We start from the raw sequence: 17,728 nt of genomic DNA on the forward strand, positions 1-17,728 counted from the left end.
TAATTAATGGCAGTTCGAAAACAATCAGGTTTAATTCTTCCAAAGATAATCAAGATAAATTCTTCCAGACAGATATAAGGTCAAAGCTTCCCAAAGATAATTAAGGGCAATGTTTACGAACAGCATTAAGGACATCAACATCTTTTACCATGAAAAAAATAACGTCTAAAAACTTAAAACCTTTTATAAAGAATCACATATTTTGGCTTCCTTTAACAAATTCATCAACTGATTTACATTAAAATGACTGTCTAAAATTTCTCCAAGATCTCTATTTCCTCCATTGCTATTGCATAGTTTTTGACAACGGAACTCCTATATTTCCAGCATTCTGTTAGTACACGTTCCATGGTAATACTGCAATTGCGGGTGACATGCTGGGGCACGTCTCCCCATCCACCAGGTGGCCATGGGTCAAGGCACTGTGGCCACTTCCCAGTCGACAATGGTGATTCCTGGAGAAGGAGGAAGACCACACTCCATCACCTTCCTCTATCCTGTATAGTTTATCATTCACGTGGGGCTTCCAAGTCTCCCATCAGTCTTGACATTTACGTCGAACGTAACTCTCTATTCTGTCCACAATGTCACCATCAGGTATACCTCTCGTATGTAGATATGACAGAGCCAACATTACATCATCTTATATATATATATATATATATATATATATATATATATATATATATATATATATATATATATATATATATATATAAACAAATCGATGTAAGGAATCACCTCTTGCCTCGTTCGTCTACGTGACTTTAAATAAAATCATGTAGACGTGTCGAGGGAAAGCTCCCGGCTTCCACATCATCTTACGTAAACATCAGACATTTCGTAAATCATGGCGCATAACCCATACCAGAGGGGGCAAACATACAGCTCCCCGTGGCCTTCTTAACGACATACCACTTCGCTGGGCGCCCCTACCTGCATCTGCTTAGGCTAAAATGCACCACGCTGCCAACAATGAGCGACCCGACACATGCATAAATCAGAGTGTACACTGTATGCAAAAATCAGAGTATATACTGTACTATCATCATTCCCATGACACACTGTTCAACGTCCTCCCTTTCAAATCTATTGTGATGAAACACCTCCACCTCGATACAGGGGCGAGCGACGTACCATCTCTCGCATCTGGGGTGTTCTGGCGGGTTGAGAGGCTTGTGTCAAGAGAATTCGTGCGTGTGTGTGTGTGTGTGTGTGTGTGTCACCGTGGTCGAGCGACCAACATCCCCCAGGACGAGAAAGCAGCCGCCCCTCCGGTCCATTGGGCCTGGCATTCCTCCCCGTGTTCTACCCCTATGGCTGTAGCTCTGTCTGGGTCACAAGGCGGGTTAGCTGGCTGTGTGGGTCACTCGATCACCTTCCTGTGTTAGGCTCTTCCTTTTTTTTTCCCCTCCTCCTCCTATTTGGGAGGTGGGAGGGGTAATGCCGTCCGGGCAACGGGAGGGTTAATGACGGTGGCGCAGTCAGCCAATAACTTTAGTGTGGCTGTCAAGTGTCACTCCTTTGGCTTCGGGTAGCTTGTCTTTTCTCTGTGCCTCACCCACATGTGGACTGCTGGCATTCAGTCCACAAACAGACACATACACTCTCTCCGTATCACACGTGACGACACGTAACTCACATGACTATTCTTCATTTTGGATTTTCCTGCGGTGAGCGATATGCGTTAGCCTCAGCCTCACAGCAAAATGTAAACCTTAAGGACTAAATAGCCTCTCACTTTCTGTCCACCACTCCATTCCCTCTTGCCTCTTATTTATCCACTCCCTCTCTGTCCATCACTCCATTCCCCCTCTTCCGTATCTATCCACTCCCTCTGTCCATCACTCCATTCCCCCTTCCACCCTATCTCTCCACTACCCTCCCACTTTTCCTCCTAGCACACATGTAGGAGCGCTTGGTGTTCCCCACCAGCAAGGCCTCGGACCCAAAACACCCGGATATCCAGCCAATCACCTCCGTGCTGTCCTTTCTCCGCCCACCTTCAGACATCCTCTTCCTCACTTAAAGTAATTCCAAAATCACTGAGAAATAGGAAAAAAAAAAAATAAAATATCTCATCAATTTAGAATTCCACAGACCTTAAATTCCGATACCTTGCCGCAGGCCGGCGAAGGCTGGAATATACGGTGCGAAAATCGACATTTTCATGAGACATTCTCGTCTCACTACCAGGTGGAGAATTATCCACAGAGACAACAGGAGGCTCCTTGGGGAGGTGTTGTGTTAGTGCAGAGGTCAGCAAAGGTCACCTTGGCTTAGTCACTCGACCGCCCTACCCACTTCCGGCCTACCTTAACCGGCTGTGTCCCCCCCGGAATATCAGGTGCGACCACGGCATCTGAGGCGAGCCGGACACCCGCTGTTGGTATGTTCTGAAGGGGAAAGTCGTATACACTGCGCGTCCGTGACTCTCTCACTACGTCCTCACGTAACGTATGGTCAGGCCTTTCACGCTCGTCAGCAAACGGTAGGGGGTGGGAAAACGACAGTCGGCGTAGAAGGAGAGGCGCATGACGCTCTGTTCATGACTTGTTTACCCAGGGTTGCATGAGAGGCGAATGTTTTGGTTAGCGGTGCCGGAACTTGTTTGACTAGACTGAGGGTGACCAGTTTCCTGCCGCGCGCTTATTACATCTCGTTTATTATTACTTTTTTTATATTCATCTCTTTGACGTTACTCTCGAGTTGGTTTTTAGTCAATTATAGAGAGAAGCTTTGGCTTCAACGCTGGGGTTTTGAGTCTGCGGGATAGTTGCTCACAAACTTGAGTACAACACCCTCTCTCTCTCTCCAGCTTGAAGAGAGTCTATTATCGTCCTTTTAATTAGTAAGGTTGTGCGTCCGGGGTCAGCTACCCCCGCGTGGATCACATGTGACCCGACTGCCTGATGCATGCAGGAGGGAGGGAGAGGTACGAACGATTTTTTAATAATGCCTAGCGTCCCGCTAATAATTCAGATGTCTCTGGCTTGACTCTCAATGGCCCTACGTTCATACGACCGCATGATGTCTTTAACTTAAGCTGACCTGACCACAGACCATGGGAGACTTTCGCCTGTCATCTAGGCGTCTTAACTTGAGGACGGCCATAAGACAAGCCTACTGTTCAGACGTGGAGGTAACCCCGAGTACAATGCTCCCTCGCCATAGCATGTGTTTCAAGCAACGTTCCGGACGGAATGATCACAGCAGCCGAGACATGCCTTATCGTCGATGGAATCTTATCTGTGATATGGTAGCGTATCACGTCCATATCTTTAACAGGAGTTTCATCAAATCCATCCTTGCAGTCGTATATATGAGCCAGTTCAAACACCGTCTACCAATTTAAGATACACAGGACACATAACAGTCACCTTTCATTACTCGTTCTTAAATCAGTTAGGCTACTCGGATTTAACTAGTTACATTTTAATAACTTTCTTCCCATTGGATGTTAAACAAAACACACTTCATAGAGATCTTAATCCCTTGCCCTCATTATGGCATTGTGTGTGTTAGCTTTATCAGCTGTGTTTACGTACCGAGTCACTGGGTACACGTGAGAGAACACAAGGTGTTTGTTGGTAGTGACCCATGAGAGGCGGGCTACACAATATTCACCGGCACGGGGGCCTGGCATGGAATGAAACACCAGCGGTCTCTTATTACTGGGTTGATGCTTTGCTGGCGGGTGGTTCTGGGTGGCTCTTGCTGTGTTATTGTTGCTGGCAGTGACGTTCCCGCGTGGCTTGTGTTGTTGGAAGGGTGACGGCGATGTACTGAAGCAGCACTGTGTTGTACGTGGTATGAATGTGTTACTAAATGTTGCTGTGACGCTGGCTGGTTCGTGTTCCTTACGTTGCTGTGATTGGTCTATGATGCTCCTTGTTCCCGTAACATCAGTGATGGACGGGGAAAAAAAAGAAGATACGGACACGGAGACGAATAAGTAGACTGACAAATGGAGACTTATGTACATCTTTTTCTCCACCCACCCACACACACAGTCATATAATGCCCTCCCACAGCAAGGTTTCGAACCCCGTGCCATTTGCGTGATGGCTTCATTCTTTAATCACTTCAACAATCACATCATTCATAATCTTATTCTTATCTTTTGTTTTATTCTTCGTATCGGAAAAGCTCCACTGGTCTCGGTGGAGAGGGATCTATGCGCCACCCTGTATACAAGGCAGGGGGGAGGGGGCATGTCTTAACAAGTGGGTTCGGTCGTGGGTCGTGTACCGTGCCTCATACAATGGGTGGTTCTGGGGTAAGTCCTTCGTGGTCCTCTCCCCCGGTCCTGTATTTGTTCTCTGTGGTCCTCTCTGTGACCTTCCTGCGGAGGGGGGGAGGATGATGGGGGGAGGGAGGGAGAGGAGAGGAGATAACTGGTTAGGTCCTTCCCGCCATTGTTGTGTACGGGCAGTGGGATGGAGGGTAATGGGAAAGAGGGAAGGGAAGGGGGAGGGAGAAAAGGAGTGTCTTGATGGAGGGATGGGACAAGAAGCTTCTCATGTTGGGTTAGAGAGAGAGAGAGAGAGAGAGAGAGAGAGAGAGAGAGAGAGAGAGAGAGAGAGAGAGAGAGAGAGAGAGAGAGAGAGAGAGAGAGAGAGAATGACAGCACAAAAAAACCAGAAAGGGTGTACAAAGACGATAATAACCAAAAAAAAAAAAAAAACAGATAAATAAATAAAAGAAAATGAGGAGAGGGACAGGCCGGGATGGAAGAGACAGCAATGACGTTTAACGAAGGAGGTAACGTACTGGGAAGTCAGATCAGGAGATGCGTGAAGGAGGGAAGAGGGAAGAGGAAGAGGAAGGAGACGCCGAAGATGATGGATGAAGAGACGCGACGCTGATGGGGGAGAAACCACAGGTAGACTACCATGGCGCGGATCACATGGTTAATGCACGTCAAGCGATCACATCAGCCTGTCATAACACTGCGGAAATGAGGGTTACATCTGGCTCCGTGTCTCCGAGGAGCGGGCGTACCTGGGCACTAACGACGAACCACAAACGAGCAAAAACTACTTCACGAGCAACGTTATTAAAGGTAAGATAACACACTTCATCTTTATATGAGGAAGGTATCGAACACCTTATACTCTCTCTCTCTTGTCATCTCACACCTTATACTCTCTATCGTGTCACCTTACACCTTATACTCTCTACGTGTGTTACCTCACACCTTATACTCTCTACTGTGTTATCTCACACCTTATATTCTCTACTTTATCTCACACCTTATACTCTCCACGTGTCATTTCACACCTCATACTCTCTACGTGTCATCTCCCACCTCACACTCTCTACGTGTCATTTCACACCTCATACTCTCTACGTGTGTTACCTCACACCTTATATTCTCTACTTTATCTCACACCTTATACTCTCTACTGTGTTATCTCACACCTTATACTCTCTACTGTGTTATCTCACACCTTATACTCTCTACTGTGTTATCTCACACCTTATATTCTCTACTTTATCTCACACCTTATACTCTCTACTGTGTTATCTCACACCTTATACTCTCTACTGTGTTATCTCACACCTTATACTCTCTACTGTGTTATCTCACACCTTATACTCTCTACTGTGTTATCTCACACCTTATACTCTCTACTGTGTTATCTCACACCTTATATTCTCTACTTTATCTCACACCTTATATTCTCTACTTTATCTCACACCTTATACTCTCTACTGTGTTATCTCACACCTTATACTCTCTACTGTGTTATCTCACACCTTATACTCTCTACTGTGTTATCTCACACCTTATACTCTCTACTGTGTTATCTCACACCTTATACTCTCTACTGTGTTATCTCACACCTTATACTCTCTACTGTGTTATCTCACACCTTATACTCTCTACTGTGTTATCTCACACCTTATATTCTCTACTTTATCTCACACCTTATACTCTCTACTGTGTTATCTCACACCTTATACTCTCTACTGTGTTATCTCACACCTTATACTCTCTACTGTGTTATCTCACACCTTATACTCTCTACTGTGTTATCTCACACCTTATACTCTCTCTCTCTTTGTCATCTCACACCTTATACTCTCTACTGTGTTATCTCACACCTTATACTCTCTACTGTGTTATCTCACACCTTATACTCTCTACTGTGTTATCTCACACCTTATATTCTCTACTTTATCTCACACCTTATACTCTCTACTGTGTTATCTCACACCTTATACTCTCTACTGTGTTATCTCACACCTTATACTCTCTACTGTGTTATCTCACACCTTATACTCTCTACTGTGTTATCTCACACCTTATACTCTCTACTGTGTTATCTCACACCTTATACTCTCTACTGTGTTATCTCACACCTTATACTCTCTACTGTGTTATCTCACACCTTATACTCTCTACTGTGTTATCTCACACCTTATACTCTCTACTGTGTTATCTCACACCTTATATTCTCTACTTTATCTCACACCTTATACTCTCTACTGTGTTATCTCACACCTTATACTCTCTACTGTGTTATCTCACACCTTATACTCTCTACTGTGTTATCTCACACCTTATACTCTCTACTGTGTTATCTCACACCTTATACTCTCTACTGTGTTATCTCACACCTTATACTCTCTACTGTGTTATCTCACACCTTATATTCTCTACTTTATCTCACACCTTATACTCTCTACTGTGTTATCTCACACCTTATACTCTCTACTGTGTTATCTCACACCTTATATTCTCTACTTTATCTCACACCTTATATTCTCTACTTTATCTCACACCTTATATTCTCTACTTTATCTCACACCTTATATTCTCTACTTTATCTCACACCTTATATTCTCTACTTTATCTCACACCTTATATTCTCTACTTTATCTCACACCTTATATTCTCTACTTTATCTCACACCTTATATTCTCTACTTTATCTCACACCTTATACTCTCTACTGTGTTATCTCACACCTTATACTCTCTACTGTGTTATCTCACACCTTATACTCTCTACTGTGTTATCTCACACCTTATACTCTCTACTGTGTTATCTCACACCTTATACTCTCTACTGTGTTATCTCACACCTTATACTCTCTACTGTGTTATCTCACACCTTATACTCTCTACTGTGTTATCTCACACCTTATACTCTCTACTGTGTTATCTCACACCTTATATTCTCTACTTTATCTCACACCTTATATTCTCTACTTTATCTCACACCTTATATTCTCTACTTTATCTCACACCTTATACTCTCTACTGTGTTATCTCACACCTTATACTCTCTACTGTGTTATCTCACACCTTATACTCTCTACTGTGTTATCTCACACCTTATACTCTCTACTGTGTTATCTCACACCTTATACTCTCTACTGTGTTATCTCACACCTTATACTCTCTACTGTGTTATCTCACACCTTATACTCTCTACTGTGTTATCTCACACCTTATACTCTCTACTGTGTTATCTCACACCTTATACTCTCTACTGTGTTATCTCACACCTTATACTCTCTACTGTGTTATCTCACACCTTATACTCTCTACTGTGTTATCTCACACCTTATATTCTCTACTTTATCTCACACCTTATACTCTCTACTGTGTTATCTCACACCTTATACTCTCTACTGTGTTATCTCACACCTTATACTCTCTACTGTGTTATCTCACACCTTATACTCTCTACTGTGTTATCTCACACCTTATACTCTCTACTGTGTTATCTCACACCTTATACTCTCTACTTTATCTCACACCTTATACTCTCTACTGTGTTATCTCACACCTTATACTCTCTACTGTGTTATCTCACACCTTATATTCTCTACTTTATCTCACACCTTATACTCTCTACTGTGTTATCTCACACCTTATATTCTCTACTTTATCTCACACCTTATATTCTCTACTTTATCTCACACCTTATACTCTCTACTGTGTTATCTCACACCTTATACTCTCTACTGTGTTATCTCACACCTTATACTCTCTACTGTGTTATCTCACACCTTATATTCTCTACTTTATCTCACACCTTATACTCTCTACTGTGTTATCTCACACCTTATACTCTCTACTGTGTTATCTCACACCTTATACTCTCTACTGTGTTATCTCACACCTTATACTCTCTACTGTGTTATCTCACACCTTATATTCTCTACTTTATCTCACACCTTATATTCTCTACTTTATCTCACACCTTATATTCTCTACTTTATCTCACACCTTATATTCTCTACTTTATCTCACACCTTATACTCTCTACTGTGTTATCTCACACCTTATATTCTCTACTTTATCTCACACCTTATACTCTCTACTGTGTTATCTCACACCTTATACTCTCTACTGTGTTATCTCACACCTTATACTCTCTACTGTGTTATCTCACACCTTATATTCTCTACTTTATCTCACACCTTATATTCTCTACTTTATCTCACACCTTATACTCTCTACTGTGTTATCTCACACCTTATACTCTCTACTGTGTTATCTCACACCTTATATTCTCTACTTTATCTCACACCTTATACTCTCTACTGTGTTATCTCACACCTTATATTCTCTACTTTATCTCACACCTTATACTCTCTACTGTGTTATCTCACACCTTATACTCTCTACTGTGTTATCTCACACCTTATACTCTCTACTGTGTTATCTCACACCTTATACTCTCTACTGTGTTATCTCACACCTTATACTCTCTACTGTGTTATCTCACACCTTATACTCTCTACTGTGTTATCTCACACCTTATACTCTCTACTGTGTTATCTCACACCTTATACTCTCTACTGTGTTATCTCACACCTTATACTCTCTACTGTGTTATCTCACACCTTATATTCTCTACTTTATCTCACACCTTATACTCTCTACGTGTCATTTCACACCTCATACTCTCTACGTGTGTTACCTCACACCTTATACTCTCTACTGTGTTATCTCACACCTTATACTCTCTACTGTGTTATCTCACACCTTATACTCTCTACTGTGTTATCTCACACCTTATACTCTCTACTGTGTTATCTCACACCTTATATTCTCTACTTTATCTCACACCTTATATTCTCTACTTTATCTCACACCTTATATTCTCTACTTTATCTCACACCTTATACTCTCTACTGTGTTATCTCACACCTTATACTCTCTACTGTGTTATCTCACACCTTATATTCTCTACTTTATCTCACACCTTATACTCTCTACTGTGTTATCTCACACCTTATATTCTCTACTTTATCTCACACCTTATACTCTCTACTGTGTTATCTCACACCTTATACTCTCTACTGTGTTATCTCACACCTTATACTCTCTACTGTGTTATCTCACACCTTATACTCTCTACTGTGTTATCTCACACCTTATACTCTCTACTGTGTTATCTCACACCTTATATTCTCTACTTTATCTCACACCTTATATTCTCTACTTTATCTCACACCTTATACTCTCTACTGTGTTATCTCACACCTTATACTCTCTACTGTGTTATCTCACACCTTATATTCTCTACTTTATCTCACACCTTATACTCTCTACTGTGTTATCTCACACCTTATATTCTCTACTTTATCTCACACCTTATACTCTCTACTGTGTTATCTCACACCTTATATTCTCTACTTTATCTCACACCTTATACTCTCTACTGTGTTATCTCACACCTTATATTCTCTACTTTATCTCACACCTTATACTCTCTACTGTGTTATCTCACACCTTATATTCTCTACTTTATCTCACACCTTATACTCTCTACTGTGTTATCTCACACCTTATATTCTCTACTTTATCTCACACCTTATACTCTCTACTGTGTTATCTCACACCTTATATTCTCTACTTTATCTCACACCTTATACTCTCTACTGTGTTATCTCACACCTTATACTCTCTACTGTGTTATCTCACACCTTATACTCTCTACTTTATCTCACACCTTATACTCTCTACTGTGTTATCTCACACCTTATACTCTCTACTGTGTTATCTCACACCTTATACTCTCTACTGTGTTATCTCACACCTTATACTCTCTACTGTGTTATCTCACACCTTATACTCTCTACTGTGTTATCTCACACCTTATACTCTCTACTGTGTTATCTCACACCTTATACTCTCTACTGTGTTATCTCACACCTTATACTCTCTACTGTGTTATCTCACACCTTATACTCTCTACTGTGTTATCTCACACCTTATACTCTCTACTGTGTTATCTCACACCTTATATTCTCTACTTTATCTCACACCTTATACTCTCTACTGTGTTATCTCACACCTTATATTCTCTACTTTATCTCACACCTTATATTCTCTACTTTATCTCACACCTTATATTCTCTACTTTATCTCACACCTTATATTCTCTACTTTATCTCACACCTTATATTCTCTACTTTATCTCACACCTTATATTCTCTACTTTATCTCACACCTTATACTCTCTACTGTGTTATCTCACACCTTATACTCTCTACTGTGTTATCTCACACCTTATATTCTCTACTTTATCTCACACCTTATACTCTCTACTGTGTTATCTCACACCTTATATTCTCTACTTTATCTCACACCTTATACTCTCTCTCTCTTTGTCATCTCACACCTTATATTCTCTACTTTATCTCACACCTTATATTCTCTACTTTATCTCACACCTTATACTCTCTACTGTGTTATCTCACACCTTATACTCTCTACTGTGTTATCTCACACCTTATACTCTCTACTGTGTTATCTCACACCTTATATTCTCTACTTTATCTCACACCTTATACTCTCTACTGTGTTATCTCACACCTTATATTCTCTACTTTATCTCACACCTTATACTCTCTACTGTGTTATCTCACACCTTATACTCTCTACTGTGTTATCTCACACCTTATATTCTCTACTTTATCTCACACCTTATACTCTCTACTGTGTTATCTCACACCTTATACTCTCTACTGTGTTATCTCACACCTTATATTCTCTACTTTATCTCACACCTTATATTCTCTACTTTATCTCACACCTTATACTCTCTACTGTGTTATCTCACACCTTATATTCTCTACTTTATCTCACACCTTATACTCTCTACTGTGTTATCTCACACCTTATACTCTCTACTGTGTTATCTCACACCTTATATTCTCTACTTTATCTCACACCTTATACTCTCTACTGTGTTATCTCACACCTTATACTCTCTACTGTGTTATCTCACACCTTATATTCTCTACTTTATCTCACACCTTATATTCTCTACTTTATCTCACACCTTATATTCTCTACTTTATCTCACACCTTATATTCTCTACTTTATCTCACACCTTATACTCTCTACTGTGTTATCTCACACCTTATATTCTCTACTTTATCTCACACCTTATACTCTCTACTGTGTTATCTCACACCTTATACTCTCTACTGTGTTATCTCACACCTTATATTCTCTACTTTATCTCACACCTTATATTCTCTACTTTATCTCACACCTTATACTCTCTCTCTCTTTGTCATCTCACACCTTATACTCTCTACTGTGTTATCTCACACCTTATATTCTCTACTTTATCTCACACCTTATACTCTCTACTGTGTTATCTCACACCTTATACTCTCTACTGTGTTATCTCACACCTTATATTCTCTACTTTATCTCACACCTTATACTCTCTACTGTGTTATCTCACACCTTATACTCTCTACTGTGTTATCTCACACCTTATATTCTCTACTTTATCTCACACCTTATACTCTCTACTGTGTTATCTCACACCTTATATTCTCTACTTTATCTCACACCTTATACTCTCTACTGTGTTATCTCACACCTTATACTCTCTACTGTGTTATCTCACACCTTATACTCTCTACTGTGTTATCTCACACCTTATATTCTCTACTTTATCTCACACCTTATACTCTCTACTGTGTTATCTCACACCTTATATTCTCTACTTTATCTCACACCTTATATTCTCTACTTTATCTCACACCTTATACTCTCTACTGTGTTATCTCACACCTTATATTCTCTACTTTATCTCACACCTTATACTCTCTACTGTGTTATCTCACACCTTATACTCTCTACTGTGTTATCTCACACCTTATACTCTCTACTGTGTTATCTCACACCTTATATTCTCTACTTTATCTCACACCTTATATTCTCTACTTTATCTCACACCTTATACTCTCTACTGTGTTATCTCACACCTTATACTCTCTACTGTGTTATCTCACACCTTATACTCTCTACTGTGTTATCTCACACCTTATACTCTCTACTGTGTTATCTCACACCTTATATTCTCTACTTTATCTCACACCTTATACTCTCTACTGTGTTATCTCACACCTTATACTCTCTACTGTGTTATCTCACACCTTATATTCTCTACTTTATCTCACACCTTATATTCTCTACTTTATCTCACACCTTATACTCTCTACTGTGTTATCTCACACCTTATATTCTCTACTTTATCTCACACCTTATATTCTCTACTTTATCTCACACCTTATACTCTCTACGTGTGATTACCATATACATAATTTCAGAAAAAAGGAAAACTTCAAGACCACATAAAGAAAACTATACACTTGAAGAAAATTGTTCTCTAAACTTTACCAAATTTAAGGTAAACTGTCCTACTGTGATTCCGAAGCGAAGAGAGAGAGGGAGTTACAGTACTCACCCTATCAGCGACGCCCTCGGTTAGCTCCAGGCAGCGGAACTCAAGCAGGTCGGCGTGGTCCCTGGTTTCATGCAGCTCCATCTTCAGCGTGGCCGCCAGAGCTTCGAGCTCCAGCACCCGCGCCGCTAGCCACCAAGAAGCCGGGCTCTCTGTCGACAATACATCACCAGAAAGTTAGGTCATGGCTGAGCCGCAACACTTTTTTCTCCACTTTGCTCTTACAAATGCATATAAATATCATTCAGCAAACATCAAAGTGTGTGTGTGTGTGTATATATATATATATATATATATATATATATATATATATATATATATATATATATATATATATATATATATACATATATATATATTATATATCAATGCTGAATATATACAATTGTCCGTCCTATCGACAAGTGTGTATACCTTACCTTGTCGACGGCACTTGATTTTCACACAACTTACCATGTATAGTTGAAAACACTAGTCCAGTACACAAAACTCACCCTCTTTGTAACACTGCATACAAAACACATATCCTATACACAATACTTCTTGCATAAAGCAGAAACACAGATGGAACTTGCTTACACCCTCTCACACACACACACAGCACACCCACCCAACAACAAAATACAAAGAGGAACTATATTTAACCCACGTACACACCCTATCCTCATTATCAATAATTCTTCCTTGTGGACAAGCATGAGAATCATCGCGGCGTATATGACCCATCGATTCCTTGCTATTGAATGTCATTCTTGTCTACAAATACTCGAGACAGTAAAATTACCCTGAATGTCAGACGAACCAAGCCGCAAAAATCGATATCTTTTTTTTTCTATGTAAATGTCTGATCCACTTGTTTCTGATGATACTAAAGAAAATAATAATAATGCATGATCGAAAGGATAAGTTATGGTTGAAAAGCAAGCACATTTACAACTAAGGAAAACGTGATGTATTTCACGGGTAACTATTCAAAATCGTATTCAAGTCAATCTGGAAAGTTTTTCTTCATATGCAACATTTATAAAGTTCTTTCTAATTTCAATATGATAAACACATAACAGCGTACATATGATACAAGAACTATAGAGTAATGTGATAATCTTAATTCTCATTCAAGAAATGAATGCCTGTTTGAATAAACTCATGTTTGTGATCTTAACATACAATTGGTATTGTAATGCTATTAACAAATGCGTTCAAATGGCCTTCATACTGCATATTAAGAAACTATCTGATGCCTAGATTCCTCTAATACTTGAGACACATACAACAACTGATGAAAACACATCACGAGCACCTCTGACAAGTTTCAATGGGGCTTAAAACTGTCTAAGTATTGGTAATACTTCATAACACTTGCAATGGAAATATTCCAGCTGATGTGTTTATCAAAAAGTAAATGTTTGCAATGAGACTGAATCAGAAAGAAGTTTTGCTTTCCCCAGTCAAGTCGCAGTGAAACACATGCATAACAAGTAACAGGACATCAATATTTCAGAATCAGAGGCCATATACATAGTGACAGTGTTTGTGGTCTTAGTATTGTCCCCAACACCTGAGAGTGTTAAAGGTTTTTCAGTTGGTGGATGTCGTAGCTGGACGCTGAAGGCCTTAATGACTATGGCAGTTGGTTGGCCCACAATCCTAACAACCAACTCACAATCCACCACGATACAATTAGGAGTGGCTGCACTGTAAATGTGGATGTGGTCAAATCACATATCTGAGAAAAGCTATACTGTACAATTTTAATCTTCAACCGGCTGTACATTGACCGACTAACCAGCCAATGAATGGAAAGATCTCAATATGTAATTGGTAATGAAGACAAAAAATAACAATAATAATTTCAAGTAATTCTCATATTTTGGCAAAAGCTGCAGTGCTGTGCAGGAAAAATATAAAAAAAAAACCCTCTAAAGCTTGAACCATTAACCTAAGAGAGAGGTGGAATGCAATGCAGAGTAATTCTATTTCAACAAAACCTGACATCTGGAGTGACTGAATAAGAGAGATGAAAACAGATTGATCTATACCACTGAAAAACCTTTTCCCTATCATAACAAATGACTAAAGTTAAGTTTAGTACTCAGAAGCCTTCCCTAAACACTACTTCTGTCTTCCTTACAGTTTTGAAATATATGCAAGTATATCAATACAAAAGTCTTAGGAGATTTTGAAAGGAATTTTCAAAAACAGGCACAGATGTACTTTGAAACTCACACAGCATGGATATACATTATACCAAGCATTCTATTTGAACAACTTAATTCTCCTTCAAAACAAAGTTCTTAAAAAAATATATCATTGCATTTGAAAATTCTGATTTGCAGGAGATTCTCACAGGAATTTCAATGAAGTCATTTGCACTACGTTATGTGGCTAAAGGAGATATCATGTGTGATTCTCAGAATCAGCCTGCTTTCTGAGGAACCACTACACCATGTTTCAATTTCCTACTTTATCTTTTATGGTTTGATTAGTCAAAAACATATGTTTAGCAGTAAGAGACACCAGTATTCATATCAGCTCACTCTCATTCTTCAGCCCTTAAGAAACATGTTAATATTTTTTTCTGCTAGACCTTTTGATATTTCACCTGAGAGAAAAGATGGCATTCATCTTGACAAGGAGTGGAAGAAACCCAAGGTACATTAAATCACTGCTGCCTGTGACCTTACACTGTGAACTGGAATTAAAAGGATGAATTGAGGTGTTGTCCTTACCACACCGAATTCAATTCAACCTGTCATTTGATAAGGTGGTTAACATATCAAAAGTTCATGACAGTGTGGTATTTTGGCAATAATATTAAACATGATCATATTCCACATTTTATATCGAACATATTTTTGTTAAAAAATCTTCGACCTCACTTATCATAAATAAGTCACATCTGGTCATGCTCAAAAGAGTTTTCCACACCTAAACTTAAAGTACTACATAGCAGCTGGCGAATAGCTTGGTGGTACCAGACCAAGGGCTCACGTTTTCGGAACACAACTACCATAAACCTTTCCAATTAAGTATACATCTCTCTATACACTTCTTATTACGAAATTCCAGTGATTTAACCAAAGTTAGTGAAAATTAGTTACAAAACAGTGCAAACAATCCTGAGACAGGATGGGTGCCCCCTCCCATACCAATCCGAGATCAAAGAAATCTATGCAAACTGACAGACCTTTGGCCAAAAACAGAGATTTTTCTAAGTAACAACAGACAAATATAGTTAAAACTGGTTTGGAACTGACATGTTATCTGGTTATCAGTGTACATGGTCCAAAGAGTTTGGTTATTATAAAACAATTTCATGCCAGAAACAAATCACCTTTACAAAATTCATCTGCATTTCAAACGAGACGATATTGGATGCTTGGCAATGCTACATCGAATAGTCCATATCGATTTCAGCCACAAATCTATTTCTTTCTTATGTGACAGACCAAATTCAATTACCTGAGGCAAGAGAGTTTTTTTAAGAAACTGCTATGCCAAAGTTCTAAAGAGATAAACAGAACTTCACAATCATAAAAGTATCTCCTTTTTTCATTAAATTTTCATTCTGTACACTCATTTGATCAGTAAAGTGAGACCAACATCTCCATTCATACCACATCTAAACACAAAATGCTTCCACTGCATCTAATTCCTAATTATTCCTCTGACATCATCTGAAATATCCTAAGCTGTAATCAGAGTTCTCACAGCACATACATTACTTTTACATCGTCTATTTCACTTTTACCATCAACTGTATTACTATATATCATCCCCCACACATTTTATATAGCTACTCATGAAGAGTTATATGCATTTTTGTGAAAACTGCTATAGCTTTACAAAGCTTGAATATGAAGAGCAATCTGATGTTTCATTAATTAGTTCACAAAGTATCACAGTAGTGACAGAGGAACCATTTTTGAATCAATGTACACAAAGATTTACATTACAGAAATATTCAGAAATCAATCTGGGTTGTCAGTAAAAAATAATTCCTGGCAGAAAAATAAAAAGATATAAATTTCTATGGTGCTTGTTTGTTTGAACTGAAAACAAAAAAGACAGCTAAGCTGTAATTATTAAAAAAGGAGCTACATGAATTATCTTTTTCTACCTGACATCTGCAACAATTTCTGTAACTTCAGGGGAATTAACTCTCCCTGGTTGCTAAGTAGGTTTAACCCCTGAATTCCCTGCCTGACTGTTATCTGCCTAAATGTAATAATTGATGAAAAATCTATTTACTACCCTTGTTATCTTGTCAACAATATCTCATTTTAGTGAGAATTCATCAGTGATACCTATAAATGGGAATAACACTTGTCATGATATGCATGTTTACTGACGTGTAAGCTTGCAAGCCACCAGGGACTACTATGAATTTAAAAATAGTGTACCATCATTTATCTTAAACTGATCAAGAAATAAGAAACAGTATACCATCAGTATCTCAAACTGATCAAGAAATAAGAAACAGTGGGTCATCATTATCTCAGACTAATCATCTATGTTTCTACACATGAAAGGAAAATTTGAGACACAAGTACATGGCTGTATCTAGTTCCATTAAACACTTACTCCGCTATGCTTTTCCTTATTTAATACTACTTGTTCTCGCTATACCATAAACTTAATGCAGGCTTTGTTAATGCACTCTTAAGTTACCTAAACATCATCGCAACCTTACTTTGTACCATATCATTGTCTCTTTTAATATCTTTGAAAGGCAGATTGTGTACCTTATTCCCTAATCTCTTCACTTTTATTCTCCTTGCTTTTACATTCACTTTCTTGTCCAAGAACACCTAAAGTAGAAGCCAAATCTACATTTTATCTCTATGTGATCTGATAAGCCATAACCAAATCCTACTCTACACCTCTCTTGATGCACATTACTTATTCAATTCTGTCTTATAATCTTTGTATATCTTCACTGTGTCAGCACCATGTCTGTTACTAAGTATTTTTTGTTGTGTATTTCCAGTA

The 17,728-nt window shown here is 39.0% G+C and overlaps 1 protein-coding gene across 8 annotated transcripts in view; it reads right to left on the minus strand.

The window, feature by feature from the left end:
- The window catches only part of LOC139764574 (uncharacterized), a 396,710-nt gene that overhangs the window by 119,737 nt on the left and 259,245 nt on the right, over positions 1-17,728 (minus strand). For all 8 annotated transcript variants that reach the window (XR_011716407.1, XM_071691377.1, XM_071691375.1 and 5 more), the window contains one exon: positions 12,740-12,888. Coding sequence is in view for 7 of the 8 variants with exons in the window: in XM_071691377.1 (XP_071547478.1) it covers positions 12,740-12,888 (149 nt within the window). In the remaining variant the exon portion in view is untranslated. The remainder of the gene's footprint in view (positions 1-12,739; positions 12,889-17,728) is intronic.

The sequence above is a fragment of the Panulirus ornatus genome, chromosome 50 (assembly GCF_036320965.1).
Source record: "Panulirus ornatus isolate Po-2019 chromosome 50, ASM3632096v1, whole genome shotgun sequence".
NCBI classification, from domain to species: domain Eukaryota; kingdom Metazoa; phylum Arthropoda; class Malacostraca; order Decapoda; family Palinuridae; genus Panulirus; species Panulirus ornatus.